The 18227-nt window shown below is 35.4% G+C and overlaps 2 protein-coding genes across 10 annotated transcripts; one reads left to right on the top strand and one right to left on the bottom strand.

Annotated features, from left to right (window-relative positions):
• Nucleotides 1-58: 58 nt before the first annotated feature.
• LOC122573599 (tudor and KH domain-containing protein homolog) lies at nt 59-16658 on the bottom strand. Its single transcript, XM_043740193.1, has 8 exons — nt 16246-16658; nt 15761-16169; nt 15467-15676; nt 15229-15392; nt 14922-15142; nt 4241-4421; nt 3311-3607; nt 59-2206 (listed from the first exon to the last, which is right to left on the bottom strand). The coding sequence occupies exons 1-8, from the start codon at nt 16339-16341 to the stop codon at nt 1952-1954; spliced, it is 1833 nt and encodes a 610-aa protein (XP_043596128.1). The 5' UTR covers nt 16342-16658; the 3' UTR covers nt 59-1951.
• LOC122573602 (protein roadkill-like) lies at nt 5766-14878 on the top strand. Of its 9 annotated transcripts, XM_043740206.1 has the most exons (7): nt 7578-7793; nt 8720-8928; nt 12164-12371; nt 12858-13156; nt 13467-13718; nt 14173-14320; nt 14403-14876. In XM_043740206.1, the coding sequence occupies exons 3-7, from the start codon at nt 12194-12196 to the stop codon at nt 14669-14671; spliced, it is 1146 nt and encodes a 381-aa protein (XP_043596141.1). In that variant the 5' UTR covers nt 7578-7793; nt 8720-8928; nt 12164-12193; the 3' UTR covers nt 14672-14876. The 9 variants fall into 9 exon arrangements, with proteins under 9 accessions (XP_043596146.1, XP_043596144.1, XP_043596139.1 ...); XM_043740211.1 differs by lacking the exons at nt 7578-7793; nt 8720-8928 and adding an exon at nt 5766-6791 and having other exon boundaries at nt 14173-14385; nt 14481-14619; XM_043740204.1 differs by lacking the exons at nt 7578-7793; nt 8720-8928 and adding an exon at nt 5860-6791 and having other exon boundaries at nt 14403-14875.
• Nucleotides 16659-18227: the final 1569 nt, after the last annotated feature.

Raw genomic sequence — 18227 nt, 5'->3', positions numbered from 1 at the left:
CTGAGGGAGGCGAAAAGGGCGGGGGTTCCGTTAAAGGGCTATGCAACAAACGAGATAATTTTTAGAGAGCGAAGATTTTATTTGTCCAATGATATTTTGTTATTTGCTTACTTGAGTACAATTTCAAATATTTCGATCAATTTCATAAACTGATATTGTTTTGTGATTTATGTTCGATGATCGAGTAAAAATCGGCAACTTTCATGGAGTTTTTAGATTTACTGACATTGTTGAATTGCAGGCAATGTTTATCGGAAGGGTTTGAGACAACGAATCGGTTCTTTTCTCTTTTCTTCGTTCTTTTTCTCGGAGTTTTCTTAAATAAGTCTTTGGGGAAGAAACAGGTAAATCTAGGATATAACGACGGGCTTCATATAATAGGTACAATGGAGTTGATCATTTACTTCGTTAGGTAACGGATCGTATCATCGTAAATCACTATCATTTTGGTAGGAAATAAATCGCATAGATTACAATTGCGTATTTTTGTACAATCGTGGATTTACCTTTGTTCTTGAAGAGCATCGCGTTACTTCATAAAGTACCGTGCTTAGGAGAATGGGAAACTACGAAGAATAATATGGCACTATCATCTTTATGTAGTTTCAAACACCCTACAAATCTTATGATAACTAAGACATCGAAATAAAAAAGGCATATCGGATAAGAAAAAGAAAAATATCCTAATCCCGACGATCGTCTCGACCTACGCATTAATCCATTTATTTCCTACCAATCTACAAAAACGAACTTAATTAGTCAGTTAGTCATATTACAAAAATAGGATGACCTATGTAGTTTTCTTCGATATTTATACACCTAATACTTGCAACTGTTGCAACTATATGTTACATGCTATGTTCATATTTCAATGGTGGTAATTATGTATGAAGCAGAAGTTTAAGGCACGCGGTTTGTTAATCTTGAGCATACTTCAAACAGCGTACGTGTCCCGAAGGAAACAATGCACAATCTGAAGAGAACGGCCTGAAAGCACAACTGACTACTCGGAAGAAGAGTAAGGAACAGTTTTCTTCAAGTTTGCTTTGTGATCAGAGTAACAATTATCTCTAAAGTGGGTTTAATTTCTGTCGCTTTCAGGCCCTTACGATTCTTCTTTTATCGTGTACCTTCCTCTCTAAAGTATATAGAAGTATTTCTACTTTTGATTACATGATACTAATTAACGCGTAATAAAGTCTATCGACATAAAATATAGAAAAGATTATCCAGTCCGCGTAACAAATAAAATAAATTTAAAATGCTTCCATCAAAATAGAGAGAGAACCATTTGCAAATTAAATAACCTGATAAACGACCCTTTGTACTTTCAATCATTTGCAAATGATCAGCTTGGCGGAAAAGATAGTTTAAGGTAAGGTAAGCAGGCAAGCAAGTATGTAAATAAGCAAGTAAATGAGCGAATGAGTAAATAACTGAACAAGTAAGTTTACAAATTTTTGAAACTAGAAAGATTAGAGAATAAAAAAGAAATTAGAAAAAGAAGAAAAAGGAAAAATTAAAACTAACAACAAAATCTATAATTACATTATGAAAAAAGCCCGGCCTTCTAACTACTTTAAAAGCGTTTCTCAGGTTTCATTTTCAACTTAATTACTCTACTTGATAACTCACTTCAGTAGTATTCTCTATTAAAATCGCTGAGGTATTGGAAAAATATATCGCAACAAGATATCTTGCCGAAATTCATACCGTATAAAAGGCATTGCCAAGAGAATGAAATTTGAAAAAGAAAGAAAGCGCACGGGCACGAACAAAGAGTTTAAATCATTGCTATGTATTCTACTCTATCGTTATTTTCTTTTTTCTATCGAGGATTCGTTGCGACTGTTCGAACCGCCGCATTTCTAACTTCTACAGCGCTACATGAAATAAATGGAAGCGTATCTCGATAGAAAAAAGGAAGAAATGTACGGCTGGCTCTTTCGATTTACCCCAGCTCCATCGCGTCCGAGTCGTCCGACATATCGCTCTCGAAACCAGCCGGAGCGATTCGCGAGAATTTCGAGACTTGCCATGGACGTTCCCGTTTTTTGGAAGACTCCAACGGAATGTAAGTGCTGTTTGAAGGGTGGACACTACGGTCGTCGTTCTGTTGAACTTCCCTCTCGTTTTCGATAAAGCGGTTCATCTCGTCCTTCTTCGATGTCGCCAGATCGGTTTCCTGGGCCCAATCGGGTGGTTTCTGAAAGAAATCGATACAGACGCGGTTAATGATCGCGATGTATTCGACGATTGAATGGTTAACCGCAGCCGAGCGTGTTTTGCCAGTTACGCGCCGGAGAAGAAGAGAAAAAGATCGGCGTCCGCGCGCTTTCTACGCTCAATCCCGATCTCGACGACGACTTCCGGCGTCGTAGATTTTCTTACAAAAATCTTTTCTACGTTTCTTATAATTTTCTGCTTCCGATCGGTAGACCGTGGACGTGTTCGTGTATTTATAAGAGATCTCCGAGCGTGAACGAATTAACAAAATTTATCGGTATGCAAAGAGACCTGTAAGAGGTCACAGAGATAAAGCATTTAGACGATGCAACTAAGTTTCAATTTTTCGTCCGTATCCACGAAAATAGGAATTTGGATAAATAGAAATTGATAATTTCGTTAACGACGAATTACGTAGCTTCTCTCGCCTTTGAATTTTCTTGTCTCGAGCTTCGTGTAAGAAGCTGTGGCGGCACTCGACCACGGAACTTTCCAACGGCTTTGCCACACAAAACGCTATACCTTCAAAACGTAAGGCCGACATGCCTAATGTAGCATCGATATTCCTACGGTTTTTTCGCCAAATATTCGGAAGAACGTATACGCCGCAACCGTCACGGATATCTAATAAACACGTGCATAGTGGGGATATCGAGGGGCAACAAAGAAAAGAATCCGTTTGGTTTCGAACCAAAGATTCATTCTGCCCCGAGCTACGAAGTGCGAAAGGTCATAGCGAAGCAAACACAATTAGAGGTACGTGATTATTAACTCTTGATATTTAGTCGTTAATTGTTGTTGATAGTTAATGGTTGATTGTTGTTAATCGTTAATCGTTATTTATTGTTGATAGTTAATCGTTAATGGTTAATTGTTGACCGTAAATTGTCGACTGTTGATCGTTAAGAGTTTAATAAACTTTTTTGTTAAACATCAAGAGTATTTCTTGTGGGTACCTTCACCAACAACCACCTCAAAACGATATTAAACCTTCTTTAGTTTCGAATTAACGTAACATTTTGAACGTAGATTAAAATTAGAGTACAATTTCCGACAAGTCCAAAGTAAGTTCCAATATATTTACTTGCGGCGCAAATAAGTGAATTTCTTTAACATCAGATCCCAATACGTCAGATACATCAGTAGGCTCCCCGACATTTGTGGTAGATGTATTTGGCGAGTCGATGGCCGAATCCAATTTACGTGAAGTGTTTACCGACGTTTCAGGACTCAAAGTTCGACTCGTCAGCGGAGGAGTCGAAAAGCCGCCGATGTCGTAGTGGCGTGAGAATAGCGATATCGTCGAAGAAGCAGGCGATGATACAGTTTCTTCTTGCTCGGCGTAACCTTCCTTTATCATCTCGCTGCCGATGTTAATTTCCTGTGTATGTTCAAAAATATACAATTCCATGACAATAAATAACAGCGACGAAAATTACTATGGAAATATACGATACGAAATAGTACGATTGTTAATAATAATATATACAGGGTGTGACCGAATAACATGTACAAGCGGGCACAAGATTTCTTATAAAAAAAATATAAATGAAACATGGAATAAAAGTTTTTCATTTAAGGTTTAGTTCTCGAGGAAATCTTCGAATTTATTTTTTCGGAAACGGAGGGTCTTGAGAAAAATTGTATTCCGCGCTTTCCACTTATTTTCACACGCAGAACGACCTCCTGTCGATTATCTAGTCCCGTCTACTTCGGAACACGTTTTTTCCAATCTTTTTCCTAAGGAATCACTCGTACTCGCTTGTACATGTTATTCGACCGCGCCCTGTATAGTGTAAAGTATATACGTATATCTATAGTAGATATAAAATAATTGAAACGTAGACTTTGTAGATGGTTAAAGAGCAGTTTCGGATTTTAATAAGCGGTAGTCTCCAACCGAATGAAAATAAAAATGAAATAATTGATAAACGTTCGAACGGACACTACTATATACTGTACATACTCAAATAATTTTGTAAATGGTTCATCGAACAGATCCTCGTTAAAATACCTCGTTCTCTTGTTTATTGTAAAGTTCGACGGAAGGAATTGGTGAACCTTCGCGACGAGATCTTCCATAGCCGAAGGTTCTCTCTTTGAAACTTTTAACTTTGGCGTGAAGAACTTTCCACTCGGCTAAAAACGTGATCTCCGCGAAAAAGTCACATTCGTCATTGGACCATTCAGCTCCCCTGCATCACACAAAAAGGAACGTCAAATGTTTAAAGGATATCTTATAAATATCATATATATTATTTTCAAATAATAGAAGTAAATAGTTATTAACAAAATATGTATCATGACCCGTGTAACAGGGAAAAATTTCGTTTAGTTGCCAGTAAAAAAGAAAAAAAAATTAACAATTGATTACAATTTCCTCTTCGTTTATAACGTAGATACTCGCAAGCGTGTAAGTTCCAAATCAAGTTGCAATTAAAATGGAATATTCTCGTTGCTTGATCCTTAATTTTCCAACAAAGTATTGGCGATTGCGGGTCCAATAAATGCGACGTTACACGAAGCGTAACGTAACAAATATGTTGATAAATTGCCAGCAAAAAGAGAATCGTATGCCAGCAGCATGCTCGTTCGTTTTCAAACGTTTAATGTTTCTGTCTCGTTAAATAATTTTTTACAAGAGATGCAGACTTTTTAAACAATTTTCTATCCTTTGCACGATGTAAATGCCATTCTTTTCGTACTGTTCGTACTACGTACAACAGGAAGATTCGGTAATTTTGGTCGCGCTAATTTTGTGCCAGTTACCGTGATTACACGGGGCAGCCAATGCGAGTACAAACAGCGTGCAAATATTTATGTTAGAATGCGTGTCGCTGACAATGTTGAAAATACTGATTTACGTAGCATCTGTACACGCTACGTCGACAGCGAGCCTTCGAATCACCTTCCATTGATTAAAATTACAATTTCAGTCAAACAAAGTGTAGTTTAAACAAAGTGTGTATTCTATTCACAGCTTCCTAAATATAAAAGTCAGCGCTTGACTATCTTGAAGCTAAATCCCTACGATTCGCAGTTTCGCGATTTATAACGTAGAAATCGTCGAACTGGAATCTCCGGATCTCCAAACGTTTCAATGAAATCTCGTCACCTGTGGATAATCAAATGTGCATCCTGTATTCGTTTTTATTAATTTTATCGGTCTACGAGTATTAATGGTCGAGGAGGAAAAAAGAAGGGGGGGGGGGGGAACGTCAAGTTTCTCAAAAAACGAAAATCTATCTTCATCGTGCAACATCTTCGTATTTCCTCGTGTATGGAAATAAAACCTCGCTTTATCCTTCATTCTATTCTGCGTCATTTTCTATTTTTACTTGATAATTTTAAGCAATATATGAAATTCCAAAAAGTTTTGGAACACCACTTTTTCGTTGTGCACCTCAATTTCGCAGAACTAGCGTGGCCGGTGCTAAGGGACGCGTACGAGAAAATGTTACGCTGAAAATTCCTTAAAATTAACATTTTAACCGTGCACCATTCGTATACTAAATATACCTGGAAGAATAATTTTTCCGCGTACAATTTTAACACCATCGATCTTTGCTATTTAATTTTTTTCCTGACCGCAAAACCATCGTTCTGTCCATCAAGACCAACACCTGTTTCTTCTTTTTCGTTTCTCGGGAACGTTCAAATCGCGAGACAATTAAAGAATGAAAATGAACGATCAATCATACGGCTCTCTCGTTATATTTTCCCTTGCAACGTACGATATACCCTGGTTTCGTTCTCGCCCCAATTGCCCGCAACTTTTACGTAACAGCGATTCTTTATGCAATTACCATTAACCCTGTTTCATAGGCAGAATTCAGTTGGAATTCGAGGGTTGATAGAGCTATCATCGCACGAAACAAAGAAGGTGTGCGTGGAACAACCCCATTTAACGAGGCTGAAGCACTTTCAGGACGTCTTGTTCCATTTATAAACGGTACGATACAAGTGTACGCTGTACACGTGCGAGAAGATGAAGTGGACGACGAACGTAGACCCTCGGCGATGGTCAGAGGATCTCTCAGTCGTTTCACGATCATCGTGCAGAACGATATCCTCGCACAAAGTAAAAAGAAAAAGAGAGAAAAAGAGAGAGAGGGAGAAAAAACAAAAAAAAGAAAGGAGAGGAGGGAAGTGTGCAAGCAAACCGATAATTTTTATTTCCCTGCAGCCAGAACGACCGGCGATTGAACGCGATACTGCGACAGCGAAGATTGAAAAAGTTGCGAAATTTTTTGATCTTCTCTTTATTTTAAAAGATTTGAAAAATTGGTAGACAGAAAAACAGAGAAAGATCGAAAGATCGGAAGATATTGGTGAACTTTGAAATAATCTATGCCTCTCCTTTCGTTTTTTACTGATTCCATCCACCGGATAAATAAATATTCAAAGTAATGTAAGAACAAAGTGAACGCGTACGATACGTCGAGTGGAAAGTGGAAAAGTGAACTCGCGATTTCGCGCTGGCACGAAAGGCTCTTGCTAGGCTCCATGCACTTTACGCTCTATGCATTAATGAACGTGATAATAAACGCGTGCGTTATATTTACGTAAGTACGCATTTATTTTGCTCTCGTGTGCGACCGTGGGCTTTTCAAGCGCGTGCAACAGTGTCAAGTGGTACAAGGTTTGAACGTCGGACGAGAAAATGTTACTCCCTCGACTTTCCATAGGTTGCCACAGGCTTCGATTTCCTTTTCTCAAGCGCAGTTTAAAGCCGATCTTACGAAACGAACGTTCGGAAATATCCTTTTCGATCGACAAAATTATTATTATTAATATTAAACGATAATTAGACGGTAGAAAATTTAAGTGTACAGAATGCACATAACGCAGATAATACAGAAATACGTAAGATATCGAAAGTATCAAGTATAAATAATATTTATAATATTTATAATATTCATAAAATTCTACTAATCCGCATAAATATCCGCAGTCTAGGGATGATCGCGAAAAATCTATTATAAAATATAAGAAAACGCGTCTTATTACTTACTTAATATTATCTTATTACTATAAAAAGCATATTTGTACATTTGCTTCGTGCGAATGTATATCAACTAGAGATCACGAGTTTATCGTTTAGAAATATAAGCTAAGACAGGTAATTAATCTTTTTAAGCGACCTCCTCGTTTGTAACACAAATATAATCTCCCAAGTCGTTGTTGTCTTCAATTAAACATCGTTTAACGCGATTACCCCATTTGTTAATTCAGTCTTAAATTACCAGGTGGTCTCATCGCGTCTCTCATTGCCGAGAATTTTTCTGGACGCGTTCGAGGTATGACGAAAGTTCGCGGAACTCCTTTCAAGCCGGTAATTTTAGAGAACGAACCGCTGGTTACATTGACGCAATTCGATCGTTCCTTTCAAAGTTCTAAGATTAATAAAATCGATAAAACTATAGAAGATAATATATTCTAAAAATACAATAAATTCAACTACAACGGTATATTCAAATTAATCCGCGTAAATAAATCGCGGCAGTTTACGCATCTATTGGAAGATGTGCAGAAATGAACGAAATGGACAGGATGCGCAAAAATACGTAAGCTATTCAAAATATAGTACTTGTCGTAATAGTAAAGGGCCCAGATTTCGTTATCGAGCGCTACAGCCTGTAAGCGGCGATTGGAATTTAAATTGGAATTTAAAAACGAAAAAATTCGTCGTATGTGGAATATTCTGCGAGGCCTTGTCTCTTCGCCAATAGCGCGCTACATTGTTTCTTGATATTTGAAGCCATAATTCAACATCTAAAGCAGATACGTGTAATTCAACTGTTTATTTTTAGCGACGTGTAGTATATTACTTCTATTTTCATATTCCGAAGTGGCGATTTCCGCCTAATTTTGGTCCCCTACAGGGATTAGATTTGGTCGATACAGACGAGATTAGGAACGTGTTTCTTGGAAAGGAATTCGTGACAGTGTCGTCTAGTGAAAGCGAAGGAGATCAAGATATGCGGCTTCTTTCATACGTGACAATCAATTTTCGAGTGACGCGACGACAGAAAAGCGGCTTAGATGCACCGCGTGCTCTATGACCTGTGCACATTTAATTTTGTATAGATCCGTGATTTGTCTCGCGTATTGTACATATAGTTTTATAGTGTGACGTATTTTGAGCGCGTGAAAGGCGAATGATATAAACATTTTCTCATTAAAAGTAAAGGGATGAAATTAGGAACACGTTTTTTAATGACTGAAAAACGCATGCCTTTACATATATATTTTTTACTCTGTTCGTGCGAACTTTTATGAAATTACAGATCTTCGTTACTGATATTTCCACGTAATTGTGCAAATTTTTCTAGATTAAAAAATTAATTTAATTCTGGATAAATGGTAAAAAAGCTATCGGAGGACGAAATTTGGGCACCTTACCCAATTGCAGACAAAACAATTTTCTATCTAGATTCTATTTCTTCCTTTTTCTTTTCGATCGTATTCATAAAAATATGAATTTTCATAGATATTCGTAGTGCACTCGTAAGTGGACAACACCCGTGTGCACGTGAAATGGAAGGAAAAATCGGAGCATCTTCGCAATGCCCCGAACGATCAGAATGGGAATAGATTCCGCTGCGGGGTAGCAATCGAATGTGAATTTAATCAATCTGACCGAATACCGGAGTTCGTATCGCGTGCCGAGAAACAGCTAATCACCGGCACAACCTCGAAGTAATGCACACACGATGGTTTTCGAGTTGGAATTACCGCGGTGCCGACAGTCTTCGGTTACACGCGACACGACGGCTTTCGAGGGCAAATCCGGCCGACGAGTGCCTGGTTGCCAGAAAGCCGCAGACCACTCTGAAACGCTTTAACGCTTTCTATTTCCGTTCTACTCGCCTCGTCGTTCTCCTATCAGGTTCGATTCCCCAAAATCTTTCGAATCGTTGCATCTTTGTTTTAACGAGAAACATCTTCATCTTTCTCTTGCTATTTCGTTCTACTTGTCTTTCGTTAGCTTTTACATTATCTTTCATTCTAAACGATCTTTTAGTTTCAAGTACCGATGTCTTTAACTAACCAGCTGTTTTTTGACGAGTATACTCGTCATGAAGAAATGGCAGTATTTTGTGTTACGACGAGCTCTGTCAGTAATAAAGTTCAAAAATAAAACAGTCATTTCGTTGCAGCTTCATTCTATATCGTAACAGGCAGGCATACTCTGTGCTTGGCGAGTATACTCGTCATCGCTTGCTTTTTGCGACGCATTTTATGTAGAAGCTTTTCAAAGCTTTCAAAGAAGTTGCAACAGCTATCTTAAAATGTTCTATCTGTCGTTTCAAAACTCAAGAAAATTGCCGTTTCATCATTTTCTTCGTCTTCGCCTCTGTCTTTCTCCATTCGATTAAAAATATTTAATCGTTATTTCGTGACTTTACTTAGTAGTTGAAACAAATCGACACGGTTGCGTTGATAGTTCTCTGATCGATCTCGATTAAAGTTGCGGTAACATCGGTACAAAAAGAGCACGAGCAAATACGAAGTTTTACAATTGATATTCAGTCGATTGCCGTAGCAATTGAAATTGCATCGGCTTGAATCTTCATTGATTCCATTTGTACGATTGCCGTTCCGATAACTGCTATTAAATTTCTCCTTTAGTCACTTTAACGTTAAACGGCACAGAGCAGTTAACCATCTTCGATTTATTTAGACTAGTTACGGACGAAACTCTGTTCTAAAAGATTGATTAAACTCTCGGCCCTCGTTGCCACTGATATTCCAATGTAATGCAGCTAAGTTGAACGAAAGCTTTCCTAATAACGGTATAAAATAAATATAAGAATTCCAAAATTGCAAGAGTTCTTTCACTTGTTTTCTTATGTTTTGCTCTTTTATTTCTTATGTTTGCCTGTGAACGACGATACGCAAATATTTTTACTTGTCACGACTTGCGATATGAAATTATAAAAATATATCTTGTAGACAACAGAGTTACAAAAACATTTGTTACGTAACAATGTTTTGTTGCATCGGGTAGAGACTTACAGGCGAGATAGCTATAAAATTACCCGTTTCGCTGCATATGATCTTTAGTGTGAATGTGATTGATAATCTTATTCTTCCACTTTATAATGTATCGAAGTAACATTGCGCTCAAGTTACTGGTCGTTGTAAGTTGCATCGAATTTCGTTCGACGAGGATGCGTTAAAATACGATCCGTTTGTTTTTTCGTGTTCGATCGTTCTCTGAACACGTGTTTCCTTCTGGAATAAAACGCGGATTTCGATAAAACGTCTAAACAAAGGAGTAAACGACGAGCGAGTAACCGCCAAGAATCTCTTTAAATTAAAGATAAATTAAGATCGAAAACTGGCGGCCCGCCAAAGTTATGCACACGTGCGTTTCACGTTGATCTTGCGATTTCTATCGCAAAGTTTTCCGCTGTACGGGACCAGCAATCGGTAAAGTGTTTTGCGCATTTTTACGCGAAGCTTTATCGTGGCTGTGCGCAACGAGATTACGGTAATTAATTATTTACGGAAAGAATGGCTTGACCATTCTCAATGACCTTGAAACGTATCATCAAGATCAACATTCTCGACAATTTCTCTCTATACACGTGATCACAGTTCAGCCTTAGTTCCGAAGCATTCGCAAAAGACTGCAATTAAATTTAGGTTATAATTAGTGGACCGCGGATATTTATGCTATTTCGTATTTCTATAAATGTAATTGAGAAAATAGAATCTAGATAGAGAATTGTTACCGTATACTATAATATCTACTTTACTTTCGGTATTTCACGTATTTTCTCGTGTACCACGCGCATTTTGTGAGTTTCTGCACATTTAAATTTCCCATAGATGCGTGAACATTTACGATCTGATGATTACGCTGTGTTCTTTCATATGTAGCCGCGTTTCTATACCACCTAACTTAAACTTAACCCATCGATGTGAAAGAGAGAGAGAGAGAGAGAGAGAGAGAGAGAGAGAGAGAGAGAGAGAGAGAGAGACAGACAGACAGACAGACAGACAGACAGACAGACAGACAGAGACAGACAGACGGACAGACAGACAGACAGACAGACAGACAGACAGACAGAATTTTTAATATCGCGTAAGTAGAAAAGAAAAATCGATGGGTCATAGATTAGGCTGGAACAATATACGCAATGTAGCGTCAAATAATTTTCGATGAATCGATCGATACATGAAACATCGCACTTTATTCTGGCCTTCGATTGCTCGAAAATGCAACAAATATATCTGCCATGGTTGTAGGATTGTTTACATAACGAAAGTCTATAAAATAAATTGTTAAATATCCGCATGTACTATTAAACACGTAAATTGCTTTGTAACTCGAAAACTAAAGCCGTGTACGGCAGTTACGTCTATAGGGAAAGATTGTTTAGAATTCCAACCTTGACAACACGTTTCAAGGTTACTGAAATCAGCCAGCTCGTCCGCTTTGCAAATAATTAGCAAAATTACTTTCAACAACATAGATAAACAGACAGATGCGAGAGAAAACGAAGCACGAAACGAATACAGCTGAGACGAGTGCGAGATACAATAAAAAATACGAATTTTCTTGAAAGATTTTGAAAAGCTTTTTCAGAGACTTTTCAAACGTCGTACAAAATTAGAAGATACAAGACTCGCGTTTCGTTATTCGATTCTTCTTTCATTGGATATTTTTTACTATATATATCCTAATAATAGTTTCTTCGTTCAATGTACAATAGAACTCCATATATTGCTCGATTAACTGAACTTTAATTGAATCCGCTTATCTGAATATATCCCATTGTTTAAGCATAGGTAGCAGGTGAAACGAACGAACTTCTGTGATATGAATAATCCAGCTACATAGGTTGTTTCCTTCTGATAAATTCAGATAAGTGAAGCCTTTTTACGTATATGTGAATAATTAATCGCCACTTGATTACCTTAGGCTCTTTCGTTTACATAAAAATACGATAATATGGAATTGTTGGTGCCAGCTGTCTCGGACGTCGTGTTTAAGTACACGTGGCCCGTTCCAAATTACAAAAAAATTATTTTAAAGAAAAAGCTCATCGATAGCCCGTCGTTCGACATCAATGTGAACGATATTCGCAGCACGTGGAATTTGTCCATCAGATTCTGGAAGAATCCTGATGGTAAGAAGAACGTTATCCCAACTATAAGTCTATCGTTTCGATCATTACTAATCTGAATCATCTTTCCCACAGTATAACGTTACACTTACATTTGAAATATTATTTTATGGATAAACCACATTAAGACGGAATGATTTAACTTGAGACACGATGTGACTTAACTAGAGAAGATTTTATAGCCTACCTTGAGATACATTGTAACTTTGCTAAAGCAAGATTATATTCTTTCAAATTCTCATTTTAACATATCCGGTCGCGAGAGTTTCCTATTTTTATTTTCTTTGTAATGAAACTTGTTATATTTGATTCGGAAAGAGAGAGAGAGAGAGAGAGAGAAACACAGACCGTTTTTCAACTTTATCGCGGCATTTCTCAGAATTCAGTTCATCTTCTATTCCCATTTTCCTTCGTTTATTTTTTCCATTCGAAACAATCATTGATATCGACTTTATTACAAGAAATGGATGATCCACTGTTTGATAACAGGCAAACGAATGATAAACCCGATGGTATTGTGCCTGAACATGTTGAACTGCACCGTAGATGAAGCGGAACAAGCGAAGATACGATTTCAATTTGCAGTTTTCAATGCTGACGTTAAACACTGGGAGTACTGTCATGTTAGCAGGACAATACTTGAGCTGAAATCATACACGGACATCATTTCCTTGGGATACAGGGACTTGTCCATCGCCGACAGGCATTTAAAGAAGAACGGTGAGGTGATGTTAATGGTTAAGATACAGATAATCCATTACGAAAGCGAGAAACATCACTTGTCGCAGGCAAGTACTCTCACAATCAGTACATATAATAGAAACCCATTTAAACAGAGTTTGAAACTCATTCTACGGAGGATTTTATCTTTCACGAGAAAAGAATTATTTTTCAAGTTACATTAATACAAAGCGAGATTGAAAAGGAAATAAATCCTGTCAAATAAAATAAATGATATTTTTTTAATATAAATGGATAATTTAAATATTAAGACATTCCAGTAATTTAATACAACTGCATAATATAGAATTGATCAGAAAAAATATCAGGAATAAAATGGCAAGTATATAAATTAGACAATGAATTAATATGTTCCAGGATATGGCCAGACTATTGAAGCATTCGTATGGCGCAGACACTAAGTTGACTTGCGGGGGTTTGAATAAAATGGAAATTCCAGTTCACAGCAACATATTGGCTGCTCGTAGCAACGTTCTCGCTGAAATGATTTCGCCCATAAGAGAATTGAATAACACGAAAAGCTCGAAGTCGGATACTGCAGAAGATACGATATCGGACATGAGAGAATTAGAAGAAAATATAATCGATAAAGAAAACGAAAGTTCCAATGTACGTGTCAGAAGTTATTCTGTGCCAATGTTACAGAATATTCGAATTAATTTATTCTGAAGTCCATGAACGACATAACAAATCCATATTCTGATATCGTATTTATTAAAGCCTTAACGTTAACATTAGAACATTAACATTCACCTTAATGCAAAAATTTGACGTTTAAAATGAAATTTCTTTTATTATGTGCTTGCATAAAATTAATATAATTTTGTAGAAGTTTAATGTATTTCTTGTAATTAATAAATTATTATTTTGATCTTTTTTTATTGTTTTCTGCTAACTAACATACTACAATTAATTATAAAAACACATGTATAATTTTTTTCGTGACATAATCATATAGTAGAAATAATTTTTAATTGAGTTTACTTTCATGGGTGAGTACTCAGCGTCCTTCGTTATTAAATACTATAATTCTTTAATAATATTTTATATAAAAATATTTTAGAATCATTACGTGTATGCTCTGAATTTGCTGGATCTTAGCAAAGAAGTGACAGAAGAATTGTTGCGATACATTTATAGCGATCACGTTGATAATTTGGATATTTTCGCTCAGGAACTTTTATCTTTGGCTGAACGCTTTTGCCTACAAGGTATTACATGCTCCAATACCGAGGAATTTTTATTAGAAATCTGATTTCAATTAATAAAGCTGTTGGTAATTATCTCTTTTAGGGTTAAAAGAACTCTGCGAAAGAAATCTTATCGAAACGATAACCCCAGAAAATGTAGCTAGCAGACTTTTGGTTGCAGATGAGTTTGGCTGTGATGCGCTTAAAAGAGCGAGTTTGGCATATTGCGAGAAAAATATAACGATGCTCAACAAAAGTTTAGCATGGAAAATGATGGAACAAACAAACCCAGAATTATTCAATGAAGTTTGTGAAGCTGGTATTAGCAGTTCAAGATCAAGTAACATAGATGATAGTGAATTAAGCAATTGACGTTTTCCTTTCTTGTATGTATAAGCAATTTAGTAATTAATTGTGAAATATTATAAATGTTAGTCAACGGTTTTATAATTTTCAAAAGGATGAATCAAGATATGATATAAATTCTATAGAAAGTTTGATTACTTATAAAATACTGTTGAAAATGTATAATTCCAACGAATAACTTTAATAAAGAACGTTTTTATAAATTTTAGTATATTTTTATATTTAACTAAATTAATTTAATCAGAAATTAACTTACGGTGGTTTAATATTGGCTAGTGAACACTCGATCGCTTGCAATCTTAAGCTGAGAAAATCGGTTCGAAGTTCCAATACGGAATTGTGGTGGATTATTTCATGATCTCCATAGTCCAAGTAAAATACTTCGCATTGATCATTTGCAGGTAGGGAAATAACTTCAGCTCTGTACCATTGCTTATTAAAACCGAATTTTGCTGCTACCAATTGGCCAACTTTTATCTGAAAAGATAGAATAGTAATGTAAAGAAATCTTTCAAATATTTCTACATACTATTGGATATTAAATTATTCAATCATATATTTACACTTTTCAACTTATGCATTTCATAATTTTCTTTATTACTGTAGTAAGCATTCATGTCAGACACTAATTTATCTAGTGCAGTAATTCCAGGACCAACAATTTGAACCCAAAACTGACTGGGAGTTTCCATTGCAGACACATATACTTCTATGAAACCATCAGATACTAGAAACAAAAATATAAAATATATAAAATGTTCATAATATCACAAATGAGAATATTATTTATATTTCATGTACCTGGTAATGTTAAAGATTCAGTATTTTGACTCTGTTCAGATGTGTTAATGGTGTTACGAGGAGATAATTTTCCTCTAGGCAGTCTTGCAGCAGAAGAAGCCTGTAATTTTGTACGTTCTTGTTCTTCTTCATCAATTTTCTCTTGAATTAATTCTAAAGCTGTATTAATTTGTTTAGATGTTCCTTTTATAGTAACTTTTCTTTCAACATCTGTAAAATATTAGTAATTGTCAAAATTTGAGACAAAACCAAAGACAAAGCATGACAATATAAATTTATACAAAGTAAACATACGTGACTCAGAAGGAAGAAAGGCACTTTCAATAGTGACTTTCGCACCAGAGACTGTTTGGATATGATGTATAACATCACCACCTCTTCCTATTATTTTCCCACATACTTTTTGAGGAATAGACAATACATATGATTCAATTATAGGCTGATTATAAATTATGGACTTTATCAAATTTTCAGCTAGATATACAGATTCATAGCTTCCTTTTATGATGCAAATACGTTCTGGACATTCAATATTATCCTCTTTAAAGTGAACCTGAGTCCCTGTTTTATTTTGTATATCTTTTATCATCGAACCACCCCTTCCAATAACAGCAGGTACAAATTGTCTGGGTACTTTACATTCTATTGTATATCGTTTTGAAATCTCAACTTGACTTTTTCTGGATTTAATATCTTCTTCATCCTGTGTAATCAAAGAAGCGATTAAAATAAAGTATAAATTAAACAATGTATAGTCTTGTAATCATTTTTAAACTTACCTTTCTGTACAATACATATAGTACAGCAATACTAATGCTTGTTAAAGATAAACCAAGTAAAATTGGTGGTGTAAAATAACGGGCCATCCACCTCATTTTATATTTGAATGTTTAAAACCGTTATTTATTTCGTACTTTTTATCTCCGCAAAAATAAATTTGGATTTAAATTTGGAACGTGCTTTAGAGTTGCTATGAATGTAAGATTTCATAACCTCGTATCTTACGAATGAGAAACAATCATGGCGTGGTTTACGAAGTAAACCACAACATGCTGATACAAAAAATCCGCTATTAGAATGGTTTTAGATGAGTTTCTAACGATTTATTTCACCCATTAAGTAACTATCGATGGCATTTTAGACTCGAATCGAAAATCGTATTTTTAAAACTGTATTATTACCAACAATGAAAATAAAATGTGTTTTAAGGAATTACTCATTTGTTTAAAAAAGTATATGCAAATTTTTATATAATCTCCTTATTTTATACAGCTGTCTACTGTATTCATTACAGACAAAAAATATTTAGCAATATTTTAAAAATATGCATAAGTATAAATATTTATAAAATGTATACATCTTGTTTGTTATATTGGTATCAGTACAAAAGAGGTCATGATGTTGTTACCAAAATTAGATCATGACGGTTGATTTAAATGTATCGTCTATACTAGCAATGAATACATGGATATAATTATTGATAAATGAATTATTGATAATGATACAATATTAAGGGGGGTGTCCTAAATTAAAATGTCAAAAAAATCGTTTCTTTTTTATTGCTTAAATTGATAGATAAACTATCTAAGAATATGTTTACAAAGTGATAGAGAGGCCAATTCTAAATATTTCCAAGAATATTTCCAAAGCCGAAAACAGACGAGCGTCGAGTAGGCGTGCGAGCGCTCGTCATTCCGACTTTCTATTCAGAATTTCATACCTGAAAAAAGTTGAAGGGTCGTTCAATGCAATAGTTATAATCCATGGTTGTATCTATTTGAGTCTTAATGTGTCTAATAGAAGTATAAATTTGTATGATTCATTTAGTAGTTTGTAGCATCAACGGTTAACTTGTTCAAATTCTTGACGCATACACATCGTAAGAATATCATGGCAAGTTATCCAAAAGGTACAAAATCGACCTTTGAATGAGCTTCGAAACGGGATCTTTCCCGCCGATTGAAGACAGCAGCGACAGGACGCCCATGAAGTAGGCTTAGAAATCTGTTATAAATTTTTTTACTTTAAAAAATTTTTTTTGTATTCGTTAAATATATATAAAACCATACCTCAAAATTCAATAACTTCATTTCTTTCTTTCCCTTCTAAAAAAAAAAATTAAAAAACGCTGTTTTAGAACATTCTAATTCAGGATACCCCCTTATCCATGTTAACGAGGTATTTGTAAATAACTTTTGGGATATGAAATCATAAACTATATATATATACATATATACAATCTTCCCCTTTATTAAACAATAAAATACTATAGCAACATTTATTTATCCATAATAATTGATTTAAGAAAATTATTAAATTATTTATGGGCTTTTCAAAAGTTTCACACTCAATCGATGTATATAGCTAATATTGAGGAAATAAGTGGTTTACGAATGGACCACAGGATATACGAATGGATAACAGGATATCGTGGTTGATGTCTGAAAATTATTCATGTTTTTGTTTACTATATTATTATGTAAACAAGAAGTTGATATTTAAAAACATAAAAAATATAAAATTTTTTTTAGTAAATTATTGTACATTACTAGACATATGTTTTATAGCATAGTTATATCTGGTTATAGATAGAACGGTTACACAAGAGTAAGAGTAGCACACATACATATGAATAATACTCGATACGTTCCCACGGATAACATACATAGATATATCCATGATATGCTTCTTCATATTTCCCTGATACCTCACGCTTTGGAATCACTAAAGGAGTTGAGACTTACTTTATTAATAACAGATA

The sequence above is a fragment of the Bombus pyrosoma genome, linkage group LG12, assembly GCF_014825855.1.
Source record: "Bombus pyrosoma isolate SC7728 linkage group LG12, ASM1482585v1, whole genome shotgun sequence".
NCBI classification, from domain to species: Eukaryota; Metazoa; Arthropoda; class Insecta; order Hymenoptera; family Apidae; genus Bombus; species Bombus pyrosoma.
The sequence above is the reverse complement of the archived record's forward strand: the minus strand, read 5'-3'. Positions and strand labels throughout refer to the sequence as shown.

What these genes read in the sequence shown, in the direction of transcription:
- LOC122573602 (XM_043740203.1), top strand. Translation starts at nt 8,932, where the DNA reads ATGCACACACGATGGTTTTCGAGTTGGAATTACCGCGGTGCCGACAGT. An exon ending in AGAAACATCACTTGTCGCAG is followed by an intron (nt 13,157 to 13,466) that starts GCAAGTACTCTC and finishes AATATGTTCCAG; the next exon opens with GATATGGCCAGACTATTGAA. An exon ending in AAGAAAACGAAAGTTCCAAT is followed by an intron (nt 13,719 to 14,172) that starts GTACGTGTCAGA and finishes AAAATATTTTAG; the next exon opens with AATCATTACGTGTATGCTCT.
- LOC122573599 (XM_043740193.1), bottom strand. Translation starts at nt 16,341, where the DNA reads ATGAGGTGGATGGCCCGTTATTTTACACCACCAATTTTACTTGGTTTA. An exon ending in AAATGCATAAGTTGAAAAGT is followed by an intron (nt 15,143 to 15,228) that starts GTAAATATATGA and finishes CTATCTTTTCAG; the next exon opens with ATAAAAGTTGGCCAATTGGT. An exon ending in TTCACTTATTTGCGCCGCAA is followed by an intron (nt 2,207 to 3,310) that starts GTAAATATATTG and finishes GATTTCTTTCAG; the next exon opens with AAACCACCCGATTGGGCCCA.